The sequence below is a fragment of the Lepidothrix coronata genome, unplaced genomic scaffold (genome assembly GCF_001604755.1).
Source record: "Lepidothrix coronata isolate B3197 unplaced genomic scaffold, Lepidothrix_coronata-1.0 Scaffold179, whole genome shotgun sequence".
NCBI lineage: Eukaryota > Metazoa > Chordata > Aves > Passeriformes > Pipridae > Lepidothrix > Lepidothrix coronata.
This window is the reverse complement of record NW_016690359.1, coordinates 491,130-508,110: the sequence shown is the minus strand read 5'-3', so window position 1 is coordinate 508,110 and position 16,981 is coordinate 491,130. Positions and strand designations below refer to the sequence as shown.

Genomic DNA, 16,981 nt, shown 5'->3' with positions numbered 1-16,981 from the left:
CAACTTACAAACCCCGCCGGGGAAGGTTCTGGGCTGGGTGGGGCTTTTTTTTGGTGTTTGGTGTTTTTTTTCAATGCTTTTTTAGTTAGAAGTTGAGGCATTTATGTGTTGGCTGCACCAGCCTTTAGCTGTAAGGGAATAAAGCTGGAAGCACACAACTCCTGGAGCAAGAAGAGCTTGGATTTTAATCCAGTCAGGAACACGACTGGGATCTCTGGATCTGTTTTAAACAGTAACAAGTATAAACTGAGTGGAAATAACCACATTTATAATGTGCATAGGGACATACAGAGTGCAAACACTCCAATTCTTGGATTCCTAATCTCAAATTCTAACGGAGGTGCAGGCCCAGAAATGTCAGCTGTGCAAACAGCTGTATAGAAAATATGAATTGCTTTTTTATTTTTCTGTCAGTTTGCTTGAAGCTGGTGGGAAGAGTCCATTGATTCCCAGGAATCCATTTACCACAGCGTGACAGCCACAGATAGAGATGATTTTAGCTGCTTGTAAAGAAGAAAAAAGGGAGATTTCCCAGTTAGCTCGTAGGTGTCAGGGTTGTGAACCTACTCATGATTTTTAAAAAAAAGGCAAGAAAATGTTTTGCTGATTAAAGAGGTGATATTTCATTGCCTTTTTTAATTACCAATAGTTTAAAAGCTACAAAAATAGACCTTATTTTTCCCTTCATTTCTTTCTATTTACTTGGATTTAGAGCTTCAGTTGTCAAAGTTCTGCTCTGGTGAGAACTTAATTTCACAGGAGCATATTACATTTGTGACTAAACCAACTGAATTCCTTCCTTGTATCCTCACTCCTTCACCAGCTTGTTATTTTTAAACTTTGCTGAAAGAAAGGCAAAATGTGATGTAGCTCCTTAATGATTAAGGCTTTGTGAATTTAAAGCGAAAATCTTTGTGATATTTGAAATTTAATATACGGGACTTAGCTTTTTAATATTTAAATATCATTTAAAGCAGGTTTTTGTGGAATGTATGTAAATAGACTCCCCGGGAGCTGTTAATCCAGACAGTTGCAGTCCTGGGTTATTGTGAGCAGAGGTACAAAATGAAATGATTAATCTCCCTTCTTTCCAGTTGGTAGAGGGAAGTACAGAACACAGGCCTGTGGGATAAATGACTTAGAAAAAGACTGAGTCTGTTTGTAGTGCAGTGCATGGCCAAACAAGTGGTATTTCTCATCTTAATTGACCAAAACTTGAATTTAAAAGCTAAAGTTTGACTGCCTGAGTTGTGGCTGAGCTGCCAGATCTGTTCTCTTCTTATTCAGAGCTCCTGTGCCTGGTTAAATGTTTGTCACTCCAGGCAGGAGGTGGCTGCATCTCAATGATGCTCAAGTGCCCCCTACATAACCTGCTCACCGGCTCATTAAGCTTCCAAAGCCTTTGGGATTTGGCTACACAAACCCTTCCATTCAGGTGGGGTTGTCCAGTCCCTTCTGCTTCCTGTTTGTGTTTAGCAAGACAAAAAGCAGGTGAGAACTTGCCCCAGAGCTGCTGCACTTGTGGATGGCTGGTTTTAGGCAGGTTTCTTACAGGAAAAAAACTTGTGTTCCTGCAGGGATTCTCTCCCTGCCTGTGCACTCTCAGTAGTTTTCAAATCTTCTAGCCAGGTTTTGCCAGTAGGACTGAAATTTTGAAGAAACTGATTTCCTGGGATTTGGGGAGAAATAGGTGATTGCTAGAAAAAAAGAGATTCCACACGTGTCCTAAATCAGAGAGGGGAGCTTTGCCATCCGCTCAACCCTTGGGATCAGAAAAACTGCCTGAAGAAAATCTGCCCCTTTGATACCCTGCCACGGGGAGATCTCTGTGAGACGGATTCATGGGAAGTGGGATTTTGTTCTGGTGTGTATGAAACTGTGTAAGAACAAGGGGGAAAAGACGTTTGGGGGAGTGGTGTTCACTCTGTTCACAGAATCCCTGAGGTTGGAAAAGGCCTCCAGGATCATCGAGTCCAACTTGTGACCCATCCCCACCTTGTCACCCAGCCCAGAGCACTGAGTGCCATGGACACCTCCCGGGATGGGGACCCCACCACCTCCCTGGGCAGCCCCTTTCCAATGTCTGACCACCCTTTCCATGAAGAAATTGCTCCTGATGTCCAACCTGAACCTCCCCTGGCACAGCTTGAGGCCATTTCCCTTTGTTCTGTCCCTTGTTCCCTGGGAGCAGAGCCTGACCACCCCCCCCAGTACCCCCCTCCTGTCAGGGAGTTGCAGAGAGCCAGAAGGTCCCCCCTGAGCCCTCTTTTCTCCAGGCTGAGCCCCCCCAGCTCCTTCAGCAGCTCCTGCTGCTCCAGCCCCTTCCCCAGCTCGATTCCCTTCCCTGGAGACGCTCCAGCCCCTCCATGTCTTTCTTGCAGTGAGGGGCCCAGAGCTGGACACAGGATTTGAGGTGTGTCTTCCCCAGTGCCCAGACAGAGGGGAAGAAGGTCATGCTGGTAAAGGTCAGGACTAACTCCTCATTCTTTTTCAGTACTGCCTGTCAGGACATCCCACCTTGCCATGCAACGTGCTCAAGTTCAAATCCACCACCATCATGCTGGACTGTGGGCTGGACATGACGTCCACCCTCAACTTCCTGCCGTTGCCTCTGGTCCAGAGGTGAGTTCTGTGGCCTGTCAGCACTTAAGTCTGTGTCTTCTTGGGTTGCAGTTGGAGTGCTCTGCCTGAAATGGGGTTTTGGAAGGAGGGAGGAGATGGGTACAAATGAACAGCATCATCTGATATCATAAATAGACTTTGTTCACTTAAAAATTCTCTTTATCAAAATAACGTCCTTTGGCTCGGTAGACGGAAGACATTTTATGGATTTATTGATTGGTTTTTCTAGATAATTTATTCTAAGCTTCAGTAAAGTATTGCTGCAACTGCTCAGCACAAGTGAGGTCACATATCTGTCATCTTTCTGGCTTCTTCATGCAAGATGAGATAAATGGCTAACAGAGATGGAGTGTGTGGAGCCCAGTTCTGTTCAACCACCATCTTCTCAGGCTTTTCTTGGAGCACAGACTAATGCAAAGGAAAATAGCACTTAGCAGTCCTTGTTACTTGCCTCCTTGGCATAATTGTTCCCTTTTAAAAATGAAATAAATAAAAGGGCAGTGCAGCTGGGCACAGGGTTGGAACAGCAGGGAAAAGGAGTCTAGAAGACAATCCTGAGATCAAGACTCCTTCCATGCCCTACTACAAAGTTGTATTTCCCCAGGTTTTTAGATTAATTTGGATATTCAGCTAGGATGACTTATGTCTTGAGTAAATGGAATCAATGGCAAAAATTAACAGCTGAAAAGGGGGGAATGAGTAACTCTTAGTGATGGGAAGCAGTGGGAGTTTTCTCAAAAGCCATTCAGTAACTTTGGTCCACGAGGAAACAAGTGAGGAAACAAGTGAGGAACGTTCTAGGTTCAGAGGAGGCTTGATGGAGGGGGGGAAATATGATTGGGAAAGGGAGTTTCCTAAGTGACCTAATGAGGTTAAAGCAGATTGTCCAGCACTTCCTATGATTTGTTATTTTTCAGAGAGGAGAGGAAAAGAATAGACAATGTCTGCATTGTTCTGCAAGAACGTGGAGTTCAGGATCTGCTGTAGAGAGGCAACAGATGCCTTAAGAGGGATCGGTGTGATAGTTGATTTTTTTTGTCCCATTCCATAATGCAGTTGTTGGCTGCAACATCTATTGCTGGGGCAGAAGCAGAGTTTGAAGGGATCCAGAAAATTTGGGAAATCCAGGTACAGGCAGAATTGCCTTGCATTAGCTTTCACCCACCCACCCCCCCCAAATAAAAAGGAAGTGGAGAGAGGAACAAGTAGCAAAATGAGGTGATTGAACAAAGGCTTAAGAGGTTCTTTGGAAGGGCAGGAATCAGCACTCCCTGGGGATATGCCAGCTCTGTCTGCTGATAGCAGACCCTGGGAATGAACAGCCAAATTGCAGGTCACAACCTGGAATTCCCCAAGTACCTCCAGAATGTCGGCACTAAAATGACTCAAACTCAATAAGAAAGGATGTCAGATTTGACCCCTGATGGCCCAGTGGAATCGGAGCAAACAGTTGGATTTAAATCCAATCAATCTTGTCGGTGAGGTGATTGAACAGCCCTTCCAGCAGGGATTGTCCTGAGCACATGGACTTGGGCGAGTAATTGATCTCTCCAGTGCTCTACAAACCAGGTGTCCTGCAGAGAGTGGGTGGAAATGAGTCAGAAACTTGAGGAGGAATGTGGCTGCCACTGGAAAGCCCTTATCTCTCTGCAGAGCTTGGAGTTTTACCTTCATAGATCAGGTGTCTGTGTCTAAATACCTCCGAAATTCAAATGTGCATTATCAACACGACAGGGGCAGGTGACAGAGGGGTGACACTGCAATCAGTTGCCAGGTGAGAGATGACAGGAGAGACTGGCTGCCTGAGGAATTTTAGCACAGGTCAGTCAGATCTGAGCTGTGTGTCCTCTCAGAACCAGGTGTGCTAATCTGAGACGGACCCCTGTGAAATCTTCATCAGAGAGGAGCCACACTTCTCTCTGCTGCCTCTAATCCAGAGATCCCCAAAGAATGACCCAGGAACTGCTTGGGCTCTGCAAGTGTGAGCCCTAATTTTTACCTCTGTGGAGCACAAAGGAATGATATTACAGAGGATCTTTGCTATGCAGCTCAGTCCTGTGTCACACCTGGCATGGGACCCTCCTTGAGCAAACATTTTGAGAGCCTGTGCTTTAATCTCTGAGAGAGGAAAGTGCTGCAGCGTTTGTGGCATGAAAGGGACTGGGCATTTTTTAGAGTTCTTTGCTCTCCAAAAAAAAAAAAAAGCCCATCCAAAGGGACTTAGATTCCCCCTTGCCCTGGCAGTGGCAGTCCTTGTTCTCTCCAGCCCGTGGAGCACGTGCAGGGCACCTGCAGTTGCCAAACCCTTTGTGCCCTCTCCTGTACTTCAAAGGAGGTTTGTCAACCGGAATTTTCTCCCCTGCGCCAAAGTCAAATGCAAAGCGGTAAAATGAACATGTGGGAAGCTCTTAACCTTTCCTGTCTAGCCATGACACACTTGCTCACATTATTTATGGGACAGTTCCAGCTATTTTGGATTAATCAATCACTCTGTTACAATGTCAAAACTGTGTCGGCAGGAGCTGTGTTGCTTCTTGGCTTCAAGGTAAAGAGTCCTTTCTGTCCTGTGTTGCTCATTCCACTTCCAGCCACACACAAGATTCAAAATCTGCTGATTTTGCCTCCCCTGACAAGGCCTTACCCTCCTCAGTGGATGCCAGTTTAGTACGAGTCAATAGTTGCTCTTTCGCTGTGAATAAAGCAAAACTCACACGAGGCTAAATTACGAGGGCAAGAATATCAGGGAAAGTTTATTCTGCTCTGCCTCGTGCTGGTGATCCCGCAGAAAGATCCAGGGATTTGCAAGGGACAGCTGGACAAAGCCAGACTGACCTGACCTAGTCATTGAGACATTGGACTCCAGACCTCCAGATGACCCTTCCAGCCAAGTTTTCTGTCCTCTCCTCCTGTATCTGTCAAAGCTGTTGCATATCAGAGTGGTTTGTTCCTGCTTTTTCCTTGCTTTTTCCATAACTCTTTTAGTCTCACTGCACCAATTATCCTCAGCCTCCTCAGTCTCCAAATTACTGCTCCTAAATTGTGCTTTTGAACGTGTTGGTGTGGAGTACATTCAACCACTTCATCTTTTCTATCATCAGACTTCTTCAGACTTAATCCTCAAAATGGGACACACTTCTCTGGCACAGCTTTTCCACGACAGATCCTCCTACTCTCCCCTCTTACCTTCTGTCTTCACTGCTTGAGTCTTGGATTTCCTCTTTTTCCTTCCTTGGGACTTTCTGGGGTGTCAGTTAGAATTTGTTCTTTCATATCCACATTAGTCTGAACACAACATTCCTCTGAGCCCTCGAATCACTTCCTATTTTCAAGATGTTTAATTTGAAAGCCCTTGTAGGCTATAAACATGTTTGTCTGTAGAGCTTAGTGCCCAGCACTTCCAGATTTCATTGCAACCAGGTTCCAGATCTGAGGTTGTTGCAGGGCTTGTTTCCAGGTGGGTTCAGTTCTCTTGTTACCTCCACTTTTTTTGGATTTCTGTAGATGTGCTTGAGTCTGGGCACACAGTGGTTTTAGAGCTAAGTTGGAGGCTCCCACAAAAATCAAATGTTATGGTGAAGTGTGGAGTAAGTCTCTCAGTTAAGGCAGCAAGAAATGCTGCAGCAAGTACTGCTGTAAACTCAGGCTTACAATGTCCACCTTGAAATTTCTTTATTAGCATTTGAAACTATTGAAAAAAGGGTCTCTGCTGTTGCTTAGAACATGCACTTCCCAGCCAAGCCTCCTTGCCCCTTTGTCCTTCAGCAGAGGTGAATGCTCTGTGCAGCTGTTGGTGTGGCTGCTCAGGGTGAGAACTAAGCAGGAAACCATGTTTTATGTGATCTAAAATCCCAACCTGTGTCTACAAACACTTCGTCCAGAGCATCAGTCTTTCCCCTGCCATGGCTGATGGGAATGTTTGTCTGTTGTCCTCTGTCCCAGAGCACTTTTATGGTGCTTTTGTGTTGTTTCAAGCCCAGAGTTTGTTGCTGCCCCAACTTCTGTTTATTCATCCAGTTTTACCACAGGGCAACTGAGCAGCACTGAGCCCTTTTTGAAATTCTCCTCATAAATGACTACAAACTCCCTGCAGGCCCCGTCCTCTTATTCTTTTTACTTAGAAGTGTCATAATCATGATTTGTAAAAGTCATTTTGGTGAACACTTACCCACAGTGAAACTGTCTGTCTGGTTTACTGAGGCTGTTACTTCCCTGAGACAGGAATGCTGTTCTCTGCCTGTGTGACACCAAACAGAAGGTCTGTGCTTGGCCACTGATCATGAGCCAGTTCATATTCCAATAATTTCTCTTCTTTTTTTTTTTTTCCACAGCCCCAGGCTTTCCAAACTTCCTGGTTGGGTTTTGAAAGATGGAAGCACTTTTCTGGACAAGGTACTGTACTTCTGGAATTTTCTTGCCGTGCCAAAAGCTCCCTGACAGGTTAGGAGCAGGGACAATGTTCCACACTGACTCATCCCAACGGTTTCTGTGTGTACCTTTACCAGCCAGAGTGTCCTTCTAGAGCAGAAGGGTTTGAAACAAAATGCTAATAGCAACTCCAGGCTCTCAGTCTTCAGAGGTAGCCTAGATTATAAAAAATCCTCTTTAAAATGCAGAAGTCATCGGTATGAATATTTTTGTATTTCATGGAGCTCCATAAATAATAGTGCCTTGCCTTCTTAGAGTGCCTTTTATTCCCCAGTCTCACTTTTCTGACACTGAAGCTTCAGAGTTTGCTTATAAATGAGGTTGGTACTGTACCTTTTTTGAGGCAGGAGGACTCTGAGAGAGTGAATGGTTTGCCTATGGGAGGTCCCTCAGAGAGGAAAAGCTTGTCTTTGGCCTCTGAAGTCAACATGTGTTCTGCTGCTGGACATAGCAGGGAGGATTTTATCTCCAGCCTCCTAATTCTAAGACACAGAACTTCCTCAGCTACATGAGAGCCACAGAATTTCTCTTTTTTTCCCCTCTTCTTTTCATTACATCAGTTTTGTAGGCAGAATTTATCTGGGGCTTCAACCAAAACTTGGCACTGCAGCCTCCAGCTTGATCTGCCACGGGGGAACAATGAACAGAAAAATATGTCAGAAGTTAGTAAAATAGGCAGGTACATTTCAGATGTGGGCAGCAATAGGTACCAGTGGAGAAAATAGTGTTTTAATAGACTGTTCTCTGACTATGTGAACATTAAAGGAAACACTGATAATAGTTGGTTATGTAGGGGACTTTGAGGTGGACAAAATGGATTGATCTGATTTTTACAGGCAAGGGAGCTGAAGATCACAGATTAAAGACCTGATTTTTCTTCTCATTGGAGACAAAAGGAACTGTACAGGCAGCATTTGTGTTGGTAAAATAGTAACAGCTCTATTCAGAGCACTTGTTCTCTGGCAGTCACAGGCTGCAAAGGCTCAGGGACAAGGAAGGAGTTGCTCAGTTTGAATTCCCTGGAATATGTTTCTCCTGAACCCCAGCCTGGGTCTCAGAGCTCCCAAAGAACGGACTCACTGTCAGTATAGTTTTATATGGGATGTATTTCCATTTCTGGGGTGCTGCTGCTGGGTTATGTGCTCGAGAGAAACCTCCAAACTCACCCAGTGCCAATGGAAATCATGTGTTAGAAATTCAAATGCAGCATCTCTTCCCTTCACCTTGACCGCTGTGACTGCCTGGAATGGGAAATTCCGTGACCCCTGCTGGAAAAAGGCAAGGGAAGGAGTCAAAGGGGGGTGTTTCATCATGTGGGGTGGACATTCCTGTCCCAGTGACAGTTATAAAACTTCAGTCCTGGAGAGGCACTGAAATGTGCTGAGATCTCCTTTTAATCATTTTGAACTCCCTGGAGATGAGGGTGGGAGACTTCTGCCACGAGCTGTAATTGCTCATTCGTTAGCAGTTGGCAGGTGCACTGTAATTATTAACAATTGGATTCAATCTTTAATTCTGTCAGTCTGACTCTGGCTGAGACCCCTCGCTGTGGGACAAGGGAAGCATCCAGGAGAGGAGAGTGGGTGGGTTAGGAGTGGAGTTGGGAATATTTTTGTTCCACACATAGCCCTGACTTTTTATGCGACAAAGATTTTTGATGTCAGCCTTGGAAAAAGAGGAAGAAAATAGAGGACTAGAGATCCAGTGGAGCTAAATCTAATAAAAAGTTCCATGTGGAGCACAGACCCCCAAAAGTTGCTTCATCAAATACTCTGAGAAAGGGGCTAAAAATTGCATTCTGGTCCTAATAAGACAGAAGAGGTTGGATGTTGTTTGGAACCAAAACTAAATTGCAAACTTGCCCTCCAAACCACCCACCAGTGATTCCCAGGGCTCCTTCCTGACCTACCAAAGTGCTCCTTCTGTCCTCCCAACAAGGATCTCATCCCTTCAGACACCAAGCAGCCTCATCTGGCATTGAAAGCAATTTCAGCAGATCTGCCTTGCACCAAATTGTGTCTAGAAGGGGCATAAACATGATGTAATAACAGGCTGGAAACTACCTGTTTGGAAAGTGCAAAATGTGCTGCACTGGAGTAACGTTGGCTTGTATTTTTGTGTCTTCTCTGTTGGTGTGGTTTTTACAGGAGCTCAAGGAGTGCTCTGGCCACGTGTTTGTGGACTCGGTGCCTGAGTTCTGCTTGCCAGAGGTGAGTTTATTTTGCTGAAAATCTGGCTCTGTTCAATCATGTGGGAGAAAATGGCTAAATTATTATTATTACCAGATTATTGCTATTTAATTGCTGCTCAGTAAATAACACTGCTAAAACTGGGAAAAGGATGGAAACAGCCCTTTTCAACAGAGGTTTTGGGAGGTGTGGAAGGTTTCCTTGAGCAGATCTGTATCTCACACAAGAATAAGACTTAACTGTCCCTTTTTATGGGCCTTCCAAAGACAATCTGACTGAGCTGGGCTGGAATATGACAGGATACATGTGCTGATCCAGATAAGGGCAGGGAATGAAGACAAGGAATGCTGTTTGTCTCTAACCATGGATTCAGGACCTGCCCAGTGGAGCTCCCTGGGGAGCTGAATGTGTGGTTAAGCCAGGTTTGGATTCTTCTGGGCTGCCAGCAGCACATTTAGGTTAAAAACTTTAGCTGCCTTCTTTGCTGCCCATCTCTGCCTGTTTGAGGGAAGAACTCTGCCTTCAAATCCACTGACATGGCTGCAAGTGGCTGCTTCTCAAGCTGGTTTTTACAAGAATTCATGGATTTAAAAGAAAAAAAAGAAAGCAAGACTGTTGAAGATGTTTGGGTTGCCCGAGGTCACCTGACTGATCAGGGTAATGCTCTATGTAGGAGTCAAAAGCTGAGCAGAGAGAGATGGAGGTGAATGATGGGGAATGGTCTGGGAATAGTATCCTCTTCCCTCAGTGTGTTCAGACTGATAACATCAGTTCTTTCATTTCATGTTGGGATGTTTTCTCTGTCATTCAGAGACGTACAATTGCTTTTGGGCAGCGATTTTTTTTTCCCCTTCTGCCTGACCTTGTTGGCAGGAGGCACAAAACACTCCTGGAAGGCTGTTGTCAGCTTGCTGGGGCTCTGGCAATACTGTTTCTGTCTGTGGATCCCAGGAAACTCACCTCTGGCAGCTCCTGACTCCTGTCACCTCCATTCTTCCAAGCAAGTTTGCACCTCTGGTACTGGCTTTGGCAAGTGATTCCAACAGATCATAACCATTCCATCCCATCTGGAATGGTTATAATCCAATCACACTGAAAAAAAACCCAACCCAAAACCCTAATAGTACAGGGTGCTTGTGATCTCTTGGGTTACTGTGCTATGGAAGGAATATGGAAGCATCTGTATGTGTAGAAGATGCCATTGTGGCTCAGATCTGGGGAAAGATAGAGTTTTATGTGCTGGATTCCCTTTGGAATTGAGACCATGTGCAGGAAGGATAATCTGCTGGGGTTTAGGATGCTTCAGCCAGGCTTTCTGGTTACTTTGTTGGGCTGGAAAACACCCACATGTGCAGCTCTAAATGGGACAGATGGGGAATCTCTGCCTCATTTTACCCATGTTACCACTGCGTGGAGCTGCTTCCCGGCAGTCCATGTTACAACAACCAGCTGCACTTGTCACCACTGCAGGGACTTTAAAATTGGCCTCCCAGATGTTTTCTAAAGTTCCCAACAGATGCCAAGTCTCTGAGCACCAGGAAGAGATGTGCTGGTGATACCCAGCTCGCACCTCGAGCTCACCTGCCTGCAGGAGTTTCGGGTGTCATGGCCAGCTGAAAGCATCAGCCCGGTGGGAACGTTGCTGGTGTTTGGCAGCACAGGATAAGAAGGAGCTCGTGTGAAAGAGGCTTTGTCTTTCCCTTTGTCTCCTTCCACGCCACTTCTTTTGAAGAAACTTGTCTGCAAAAGCAGTTAGTGGGAGAATCAGGGTATCGCTTCCAGGAACACCATTGCCAAAGCAAGCCAAGATTTGGATCTAATCCAGCAGCCACAAGGTGCTAAAGGCTGTCTGGGCAGCAGAGTACACTCACACATGTCAGAGTGCAGGGTGCAGCCCTCTCTTTGCTTGGCAACCTTCTGCTCTCTCACTTCACATTTCAAGAAACATTTTGAAACCTCTTTAGTTCAAAGGCACTTTGGTGAGATCGCCGCAAGTCCCAGGGAAGATTTGACTTTGTTTTGGTTTTGACACCCTTTTCATCCTTTCAGTAAATGCTTCTGAGATGTGGGATGCTGAAGGCTGGAAATTGGTGGCGTGTATCCTCCCGAGGGCTCACCTGGGCTGGGGTTCAGCTCAGGGCTGGAGCATCTCTGAGAGATGGGCTGGGAGAGCTGGGGGGGCTCAGCCTGGAGAAGAGAAGGATCCAGGGAGACCTCAGAACCCCTCTCCCAGTGCCTAAAGGGGCTCCAGGAGAGCTGGAGAGGGATTTGGGACAAGGGATGGAGGGACAGGACAAGGGGAATGGCTTCCCACTGCCAGAGGGCAGGGAGAGATGGGATAATGGGAAAAAATTGTTTCCTGTGAGGGTGGTGAGGCCCTGGCACAGGTTGGCCAGAGAAGCTGTGGCTGCCCCATCCCTGCAAGTGTCCAAGGCCAGGTTGGATGGGGCTTGGAGCAACCTGGGATAGCAGAAGATGTTCCTGCCCATGACAGGGTGTGGAATGAGATGAGTTTTAAGGTCCCTTCCCACTCAAACCACTCTAGAATTTGATTCTGGACAAGCTGAAAACCAGTTCATGAAGGAACCAGGCCTTGGCAGGAGGAGGCGTCAGCGGATCCATTGATACCACACAGTGAGTGTGTCCCTGCCTGGAAGCTCAGTGAGATAAAAGGTGCCCTGTCAGGGATCCCAGGATGGTGTTTCACCTCCTGTTCCCAGCTTGGAGATCGTGGCTCCAACATTAGCTGTGATCATGGACTGAAACCATGAGTGCTCAGAGAGGAGTTAAGCAGCTTGTCACCAGAGCACTGTGTCAGCCCTCTGAAAAGCAGAGTGACCTACTTTCCTGCCTTTTTTATTCAAATTGCTGGACCAAGCCTTGTAATCAGATAATATGTGCTTGATGAGTGTTGAATTCCATTAGCTGCTCTATAATAACTGAGTTAGAGGTCATACATCTTGTAAATTCCTGACTTGACACCGTTTGTGTTATAGCATTACCAGTAAATATTTCTAATTAAAATTCTTTTAACAATGTGTGAAATCTTCTGTTGCTCTCAGAACTCTTGTCTAAACTGTCACATCAAAACAAATTGGACCCACCCAACTGTTTTGTTGTAGCCTATGAATGAGCTTCATCTCCTGCTGTAGAAAATGTGAATGATAAAGATGCCAAGAGTTTACTTGGGGAAAATAGAATTATTTTAAGTGTAGGAATAAATACAGTCTTCATTCATCTCTCTCACTCTCCTGGGGTACAGTAGGATGTGCTGCATAAAAAAAATATGAGGCACCCTGCGAAATCAGTGCTGCAGAAGTTTTGGTGTCTGTTCCTCCCTGAGGAAGTGCACATATGAGTTCTTTGATAAAAGTGTGATCACCGTGGATCTCGTAACAGCAGCCACTTCCATGTATGAAACACAGACAAACCCAGGACATGGTTTCCTTTTAGGGGGCTTTTAAATAAATCTCGTTAATTTGAAGGAAATAGTAATCTTTGCCACAGCTGAGGTGTGGCACGAGACAGACTTTTTTTTATATAAACTGGTTACATTCCTGCACTATAAATTAATAAAAACCACCCAAAACAGAATAAGAAGTTTTTCTGCCGTTGCTTAAACTGCATGAAAGGGTTACATGTTGCTTATCTCTCTGCTCTCCTTTCAGACTGAACTGCTTGACCTCTCCACAGTGGATGTGATCTTGATCTCCAACTATCACTGCATGATGGCACTGCCCTACATCACAGAGTACACAGGGTTCACTGGCACAGTCTATGCCACCGAGCCCACTGTTCAAATTGGCAGGTAAAGAAGCCCCTTAATGTTCTCCACTCCTCTTTCATCACTGCTCAGGAGAAGGTGTAAAGGACAACATGGGGAGAGCAGGGGTGTCTCATGTTCCCAAGAGGCTCTTAGGCAGGAGCTGAACACCAGCCAAGTCCTTAGTGCTGCAAATGTGTTAACTCAATGCTTCCCAACCTCTGGAACCATCTTCAACACTTGCAGCAGGTGCTTGGTGTTGAATCCAGGCAGTTGATGTGGGACAGTAGATCTGGAGTGGGCTGAGACACCTGGAGCAGCAATTGCCATATAGCCAACTTTGAACCCCATGGATTAGGGATTTCTCCTGCTCCTCTCTGATCCCCTTAAACAAAAGGAGTCTTTTCAGTAGGAAAACTGGAAAAGGTTGCCCAGAGAAGCTGTGGCTGCCCCATCCCTGGAAGTGTCCAAGGCCAGACTGGATGGGGCTTGGAGCAACCTGGGACAGTGGGAGGTGTCCCTGCCCCTGGCAGGGGTGGAACAAGGTGATGTTGAACCCAAACCATTTAGGATTCCTGACATGCACTGCTGCCACATTTGATAAGGTAACTGGAGCTTTTCCTCATCCCCCTCAAATTCAATGAGCACTTGGGGATCCCGTTTATTCTGCTGTTCCAAAGCTTCATCCCAACCTTCTCACTACCCAGCTCCACTTCTTTATAACTTACTAAGTTACATCCCAGTCACCAGTTCAGAATCCTTTTATAAACCCCTCAAACAACTTTTAAGAAGAAGAAGTGAAACTCCTCTCCCGAGCAGACAAGAGTGGAGAAAATGCAGCATGAGATTTTCATCTCAGTGGCTGCCCCATCCCTGGAAGTGTCCAAGGCCAGACTGGATGGGGCTTGGAGCAACCTGGGCTAGTGGAAGGCGTCCCTGCCCATGGCAGGGGGTTGGAACTCATGAGCTTTAAGGTCCCTTCCAAGCCAAACCATTGTAGGATTCTATGATTCCATATAACCACACTTTCCTCCACTCCATGGAAGGGAATTTAAGCAGACTTCACCTCAAATGACAGTTGAGATACATAAGCTCTGAATCCAGAGAGAAGCACTGAGGAAAACAGCAGCAACAGGAGACTGAAATAGAACATCTAAGACCTGATATTGTGGTCAAACCCATAATAGTCACCAAACTTGCCAGTGTATCCTTACAAAATTGTCTTGTTGATTGAATAGGTCAACACCAAACCCTGCAGGTTTGTCCCTTGATGAGGCCTGACTGGCCTTGTGGTCTCTGCCTCCCTCATGCAGAGCAGCTGCCATGTTCAGTAATTAGAACCCACTTTAGACCCTGGTATCTGGACTACTCTGTAAGCACTTCAGAGCAGGAATCTTTGGCTGTTAATGGTCCTGTGCAAACTTCCCATGCCAGAGTAATTCCCCCATTGTGTGAAAACAAACAGAACCTAAGGCCCTTGTAGGTGAAAGGAACTGTGTGAATATGAACTAGAAATAGAGCTCTGGGGTTGGTCCAGAGTTGAAGATAACAGTCTTGTGGGAGAATGTACTGGTGTGGTTCTCCCCATCCCAAGTAATTCCAGATGCCATTCTGCAGGTAAATCTGTGTCTTCCTCCCTTCAAGCCTGCACACAGCTACAGTTGCAGTGAAATCTGCAGGGAGAATTTCTAATGCCTGACATATTTCTCTGTCTCAAATGTGCACTGGTAGAGGAGGAGAGTTCCCTCTGACGCTGTGCTTGGCTTCTCCAGGTGATAAAGGGGCACCAGCTATTGAGCTTTCCTTGTGTATTTTGTCTCATTCCATATGACAGGTTGTGTCAGTAATGAAGGAATTATCTGGCACTTTCCAAATAACCCATAACCCGGCGGGCCAGATCCTGTGCTGTCACAGCCAGGCAGGTGGAATTGGGAATGCTCTGTGGAGAAAGAGGGATAGTGTTGGTTGTTGGGTAATTGCTGTGATGCCTCTGTGGGAAGATCCCTCTTTAAAACTGCCTGACAGTGTTAACAGCTTGTGGGGTATTTTGGGAAGATTTGGGAGAAAGCTCTCGACTCTCTCCTGTGTGAGAGGCTGCAGTACTAATTTAGTCCTGATCACCTTTTCAGACTCCTCATGGAAGAACTGGTGAATTCCATTGAACGCGTGCCAAAGGCTCAGTCTGCCTCCATGTGGAAGAACAAGGAGGTGCAGAGGTAAGGAACAAGTCACCGGGAAAGGTGGCTGTCCTAAAACACTAACCAGAGTTTAGGATTCACTGGAATGATGGGTCAGCTCCCACCCTTTGAGATTTCCAAGAAAAAGGTTCACTTGGGTCGGTTCTTTCTCTAAATTCATTCACACGTTGTTGGGCTTCCAACCTCACAAGCTTGATTTAGTTTAGCTCCATGGTGGTGGATAAAACCAGCACATTTTTGTATTAACATCATAAAAAATTGTTGAAATTAGCAGGCTATTTAAACTTAATTATATTGTATTGGAATAATTTAAATTTAAAATGACATTAACGTTCATGTTCGCTGAAATACTAAGAAAGTCAGGACACAGCTGTTGGAGGTAACAGAGCAGTTTCTTACCATCTTCTTTAACACCTGAACAGCAGAAGTGAGATTTTTGGCTCTCCAAAGCTTCAGACCAAACCAAAACCTGAATAAAAAAGGTTATTTGGAAACACCATGTCCATTATTCCAGCTGTTCATCAAAACAAGGTGCTCAAAATTGAGGGCTTCTACATCTAACATTTTGAAAGCCTGTGGAATCTAAAAATTATCCATACAGTTTACTAATTGCAGATAATGCTTTCCTTGGAAATAAAACCAATTTTAGGTGCACAACATGTTCTTTGGAGGAGAGACTTTCGTTTTTAGCACATTTTAAAGATAGGGTTGGTTGATTAGAAAGTTATTTTTAAAGGCTGCTTTGTGCATTTTTAATTGATCTCCCATTTTCTACCACTAATTCTTAAGGTGGCTTGATTGAAAAGTTCCCTAAAAATGAATTGTTTCGTATGTTGTAAAAGTCATCTCGGTATTTTCCAGTACCACAAAGCAAAGAAATTAAGAATCCCAATTGCCATGGTTTTAGCTGTATATTGTGTTCCCCTGCTGAGCTTAGGAGCAGCCTTTGCACTGTGACTCTCACTCTTCTGAAGATGGCAAGTAAAACTCGGATGTAAAGCAAAGTAAAGTTTATCAGGATTCTCAGAATAGTGGTGGGTTTTTTTTATAATTTTGGAGTTTTGCTGGCCTGAGCAGGCCCTCTCCTGCAGCTCCCAGTGTGTGAAGAGGGAGTTCTGGAGCCCTTATTCCCATCACACCCCCCACACAGCTCCCGGTGTGTGGAGAGGGAGTTCTGGAGCCGTTATTCCCATCACACCGAGAGGGATTCTGGAGCTGTTATTCCCATCACACCAAGAGGGAGTTCTGGAGCCCTTATTCCCATTACACCCCCCACAGCTCCCAGTGTGTGGAGAGGGATTCTGGAGCTGTTATTCCCATCACACCCCCACACAGCTCCCGGTGTGTGGAGAGGGGGTTCTGGAGCCATTATTCCCATCACACCCCCCACAGCTCCCGGTGTGTGGAGAGGGAGTTCTGGAGCCATTATTCCCATCACACTGAGAGGGATTCTGGAGCTGTTATTCCCATCACACCAAGAGGGAGTTCTGGAGCCCTTATTCCCATCACACCCCCACACAGCTCCCGGTGTGTGGAGAGGGAGTTCTGGAGCTGTTATTCCCATCACACCCCCACACAGCTCCTGGTGTGTGGAGAGGGATTCTGGAGCCCTTATTCCCATCACACCCCCCACAGCTCCCAGTGTGTGGAGAGGGAGTTCTGGAGCCGTTATTCCCATCACACCCCCCACAGCTCCCAGTGTGTGGAGAGGGAGTTCTGGAGCTGTTTTTCCCATCACACCCCCCACAGCTCCCAGTGTGTGGAGAGGGAGTTCTGGAGCCGTT

General features: G+C 45.9%; 1 protein-coding gene across 2 annotated transcripts in view; it reads left to right on the top strand.

Moving 5' to 3' along the window:
* Positions 1-2,494: 2,494 nt before the first annotated feature.
* The window catches only part of INTS9 (integrator complex subunit 9), a 59,043-nt gene continuing 44,556 nt past the window's right edge, over positions 2,495-16,981 (top strand). For both annotated transcript variants that reach the window (XR_001877323.1, XM_017830498.1), the window contains exons 1-5: positions 2,495-2,622; positions 6,951-7,011; positions 9,195-9,257; positions 12,905-13,044; positions 15,129-15,215. Coding sequence is in view for 1 of the 2 variants with exons in the window: in XM_017830498.1 (XP_017685987.1) it covers positions 2,558-2,622; positions 6,951-7,011; positions 9,195-9,257; positions 12,905-13,044; positions 15,129-15,215 (416 nt within the window). In the remaining variant the exon portion in view is untranslated. The remainder of the gene's footprint in view (positions 2,623-6,950; positions 7,012-9,194; positions 9,258-12,904; positions 13,045-15,128; positions 15,216-16,981) is intronic.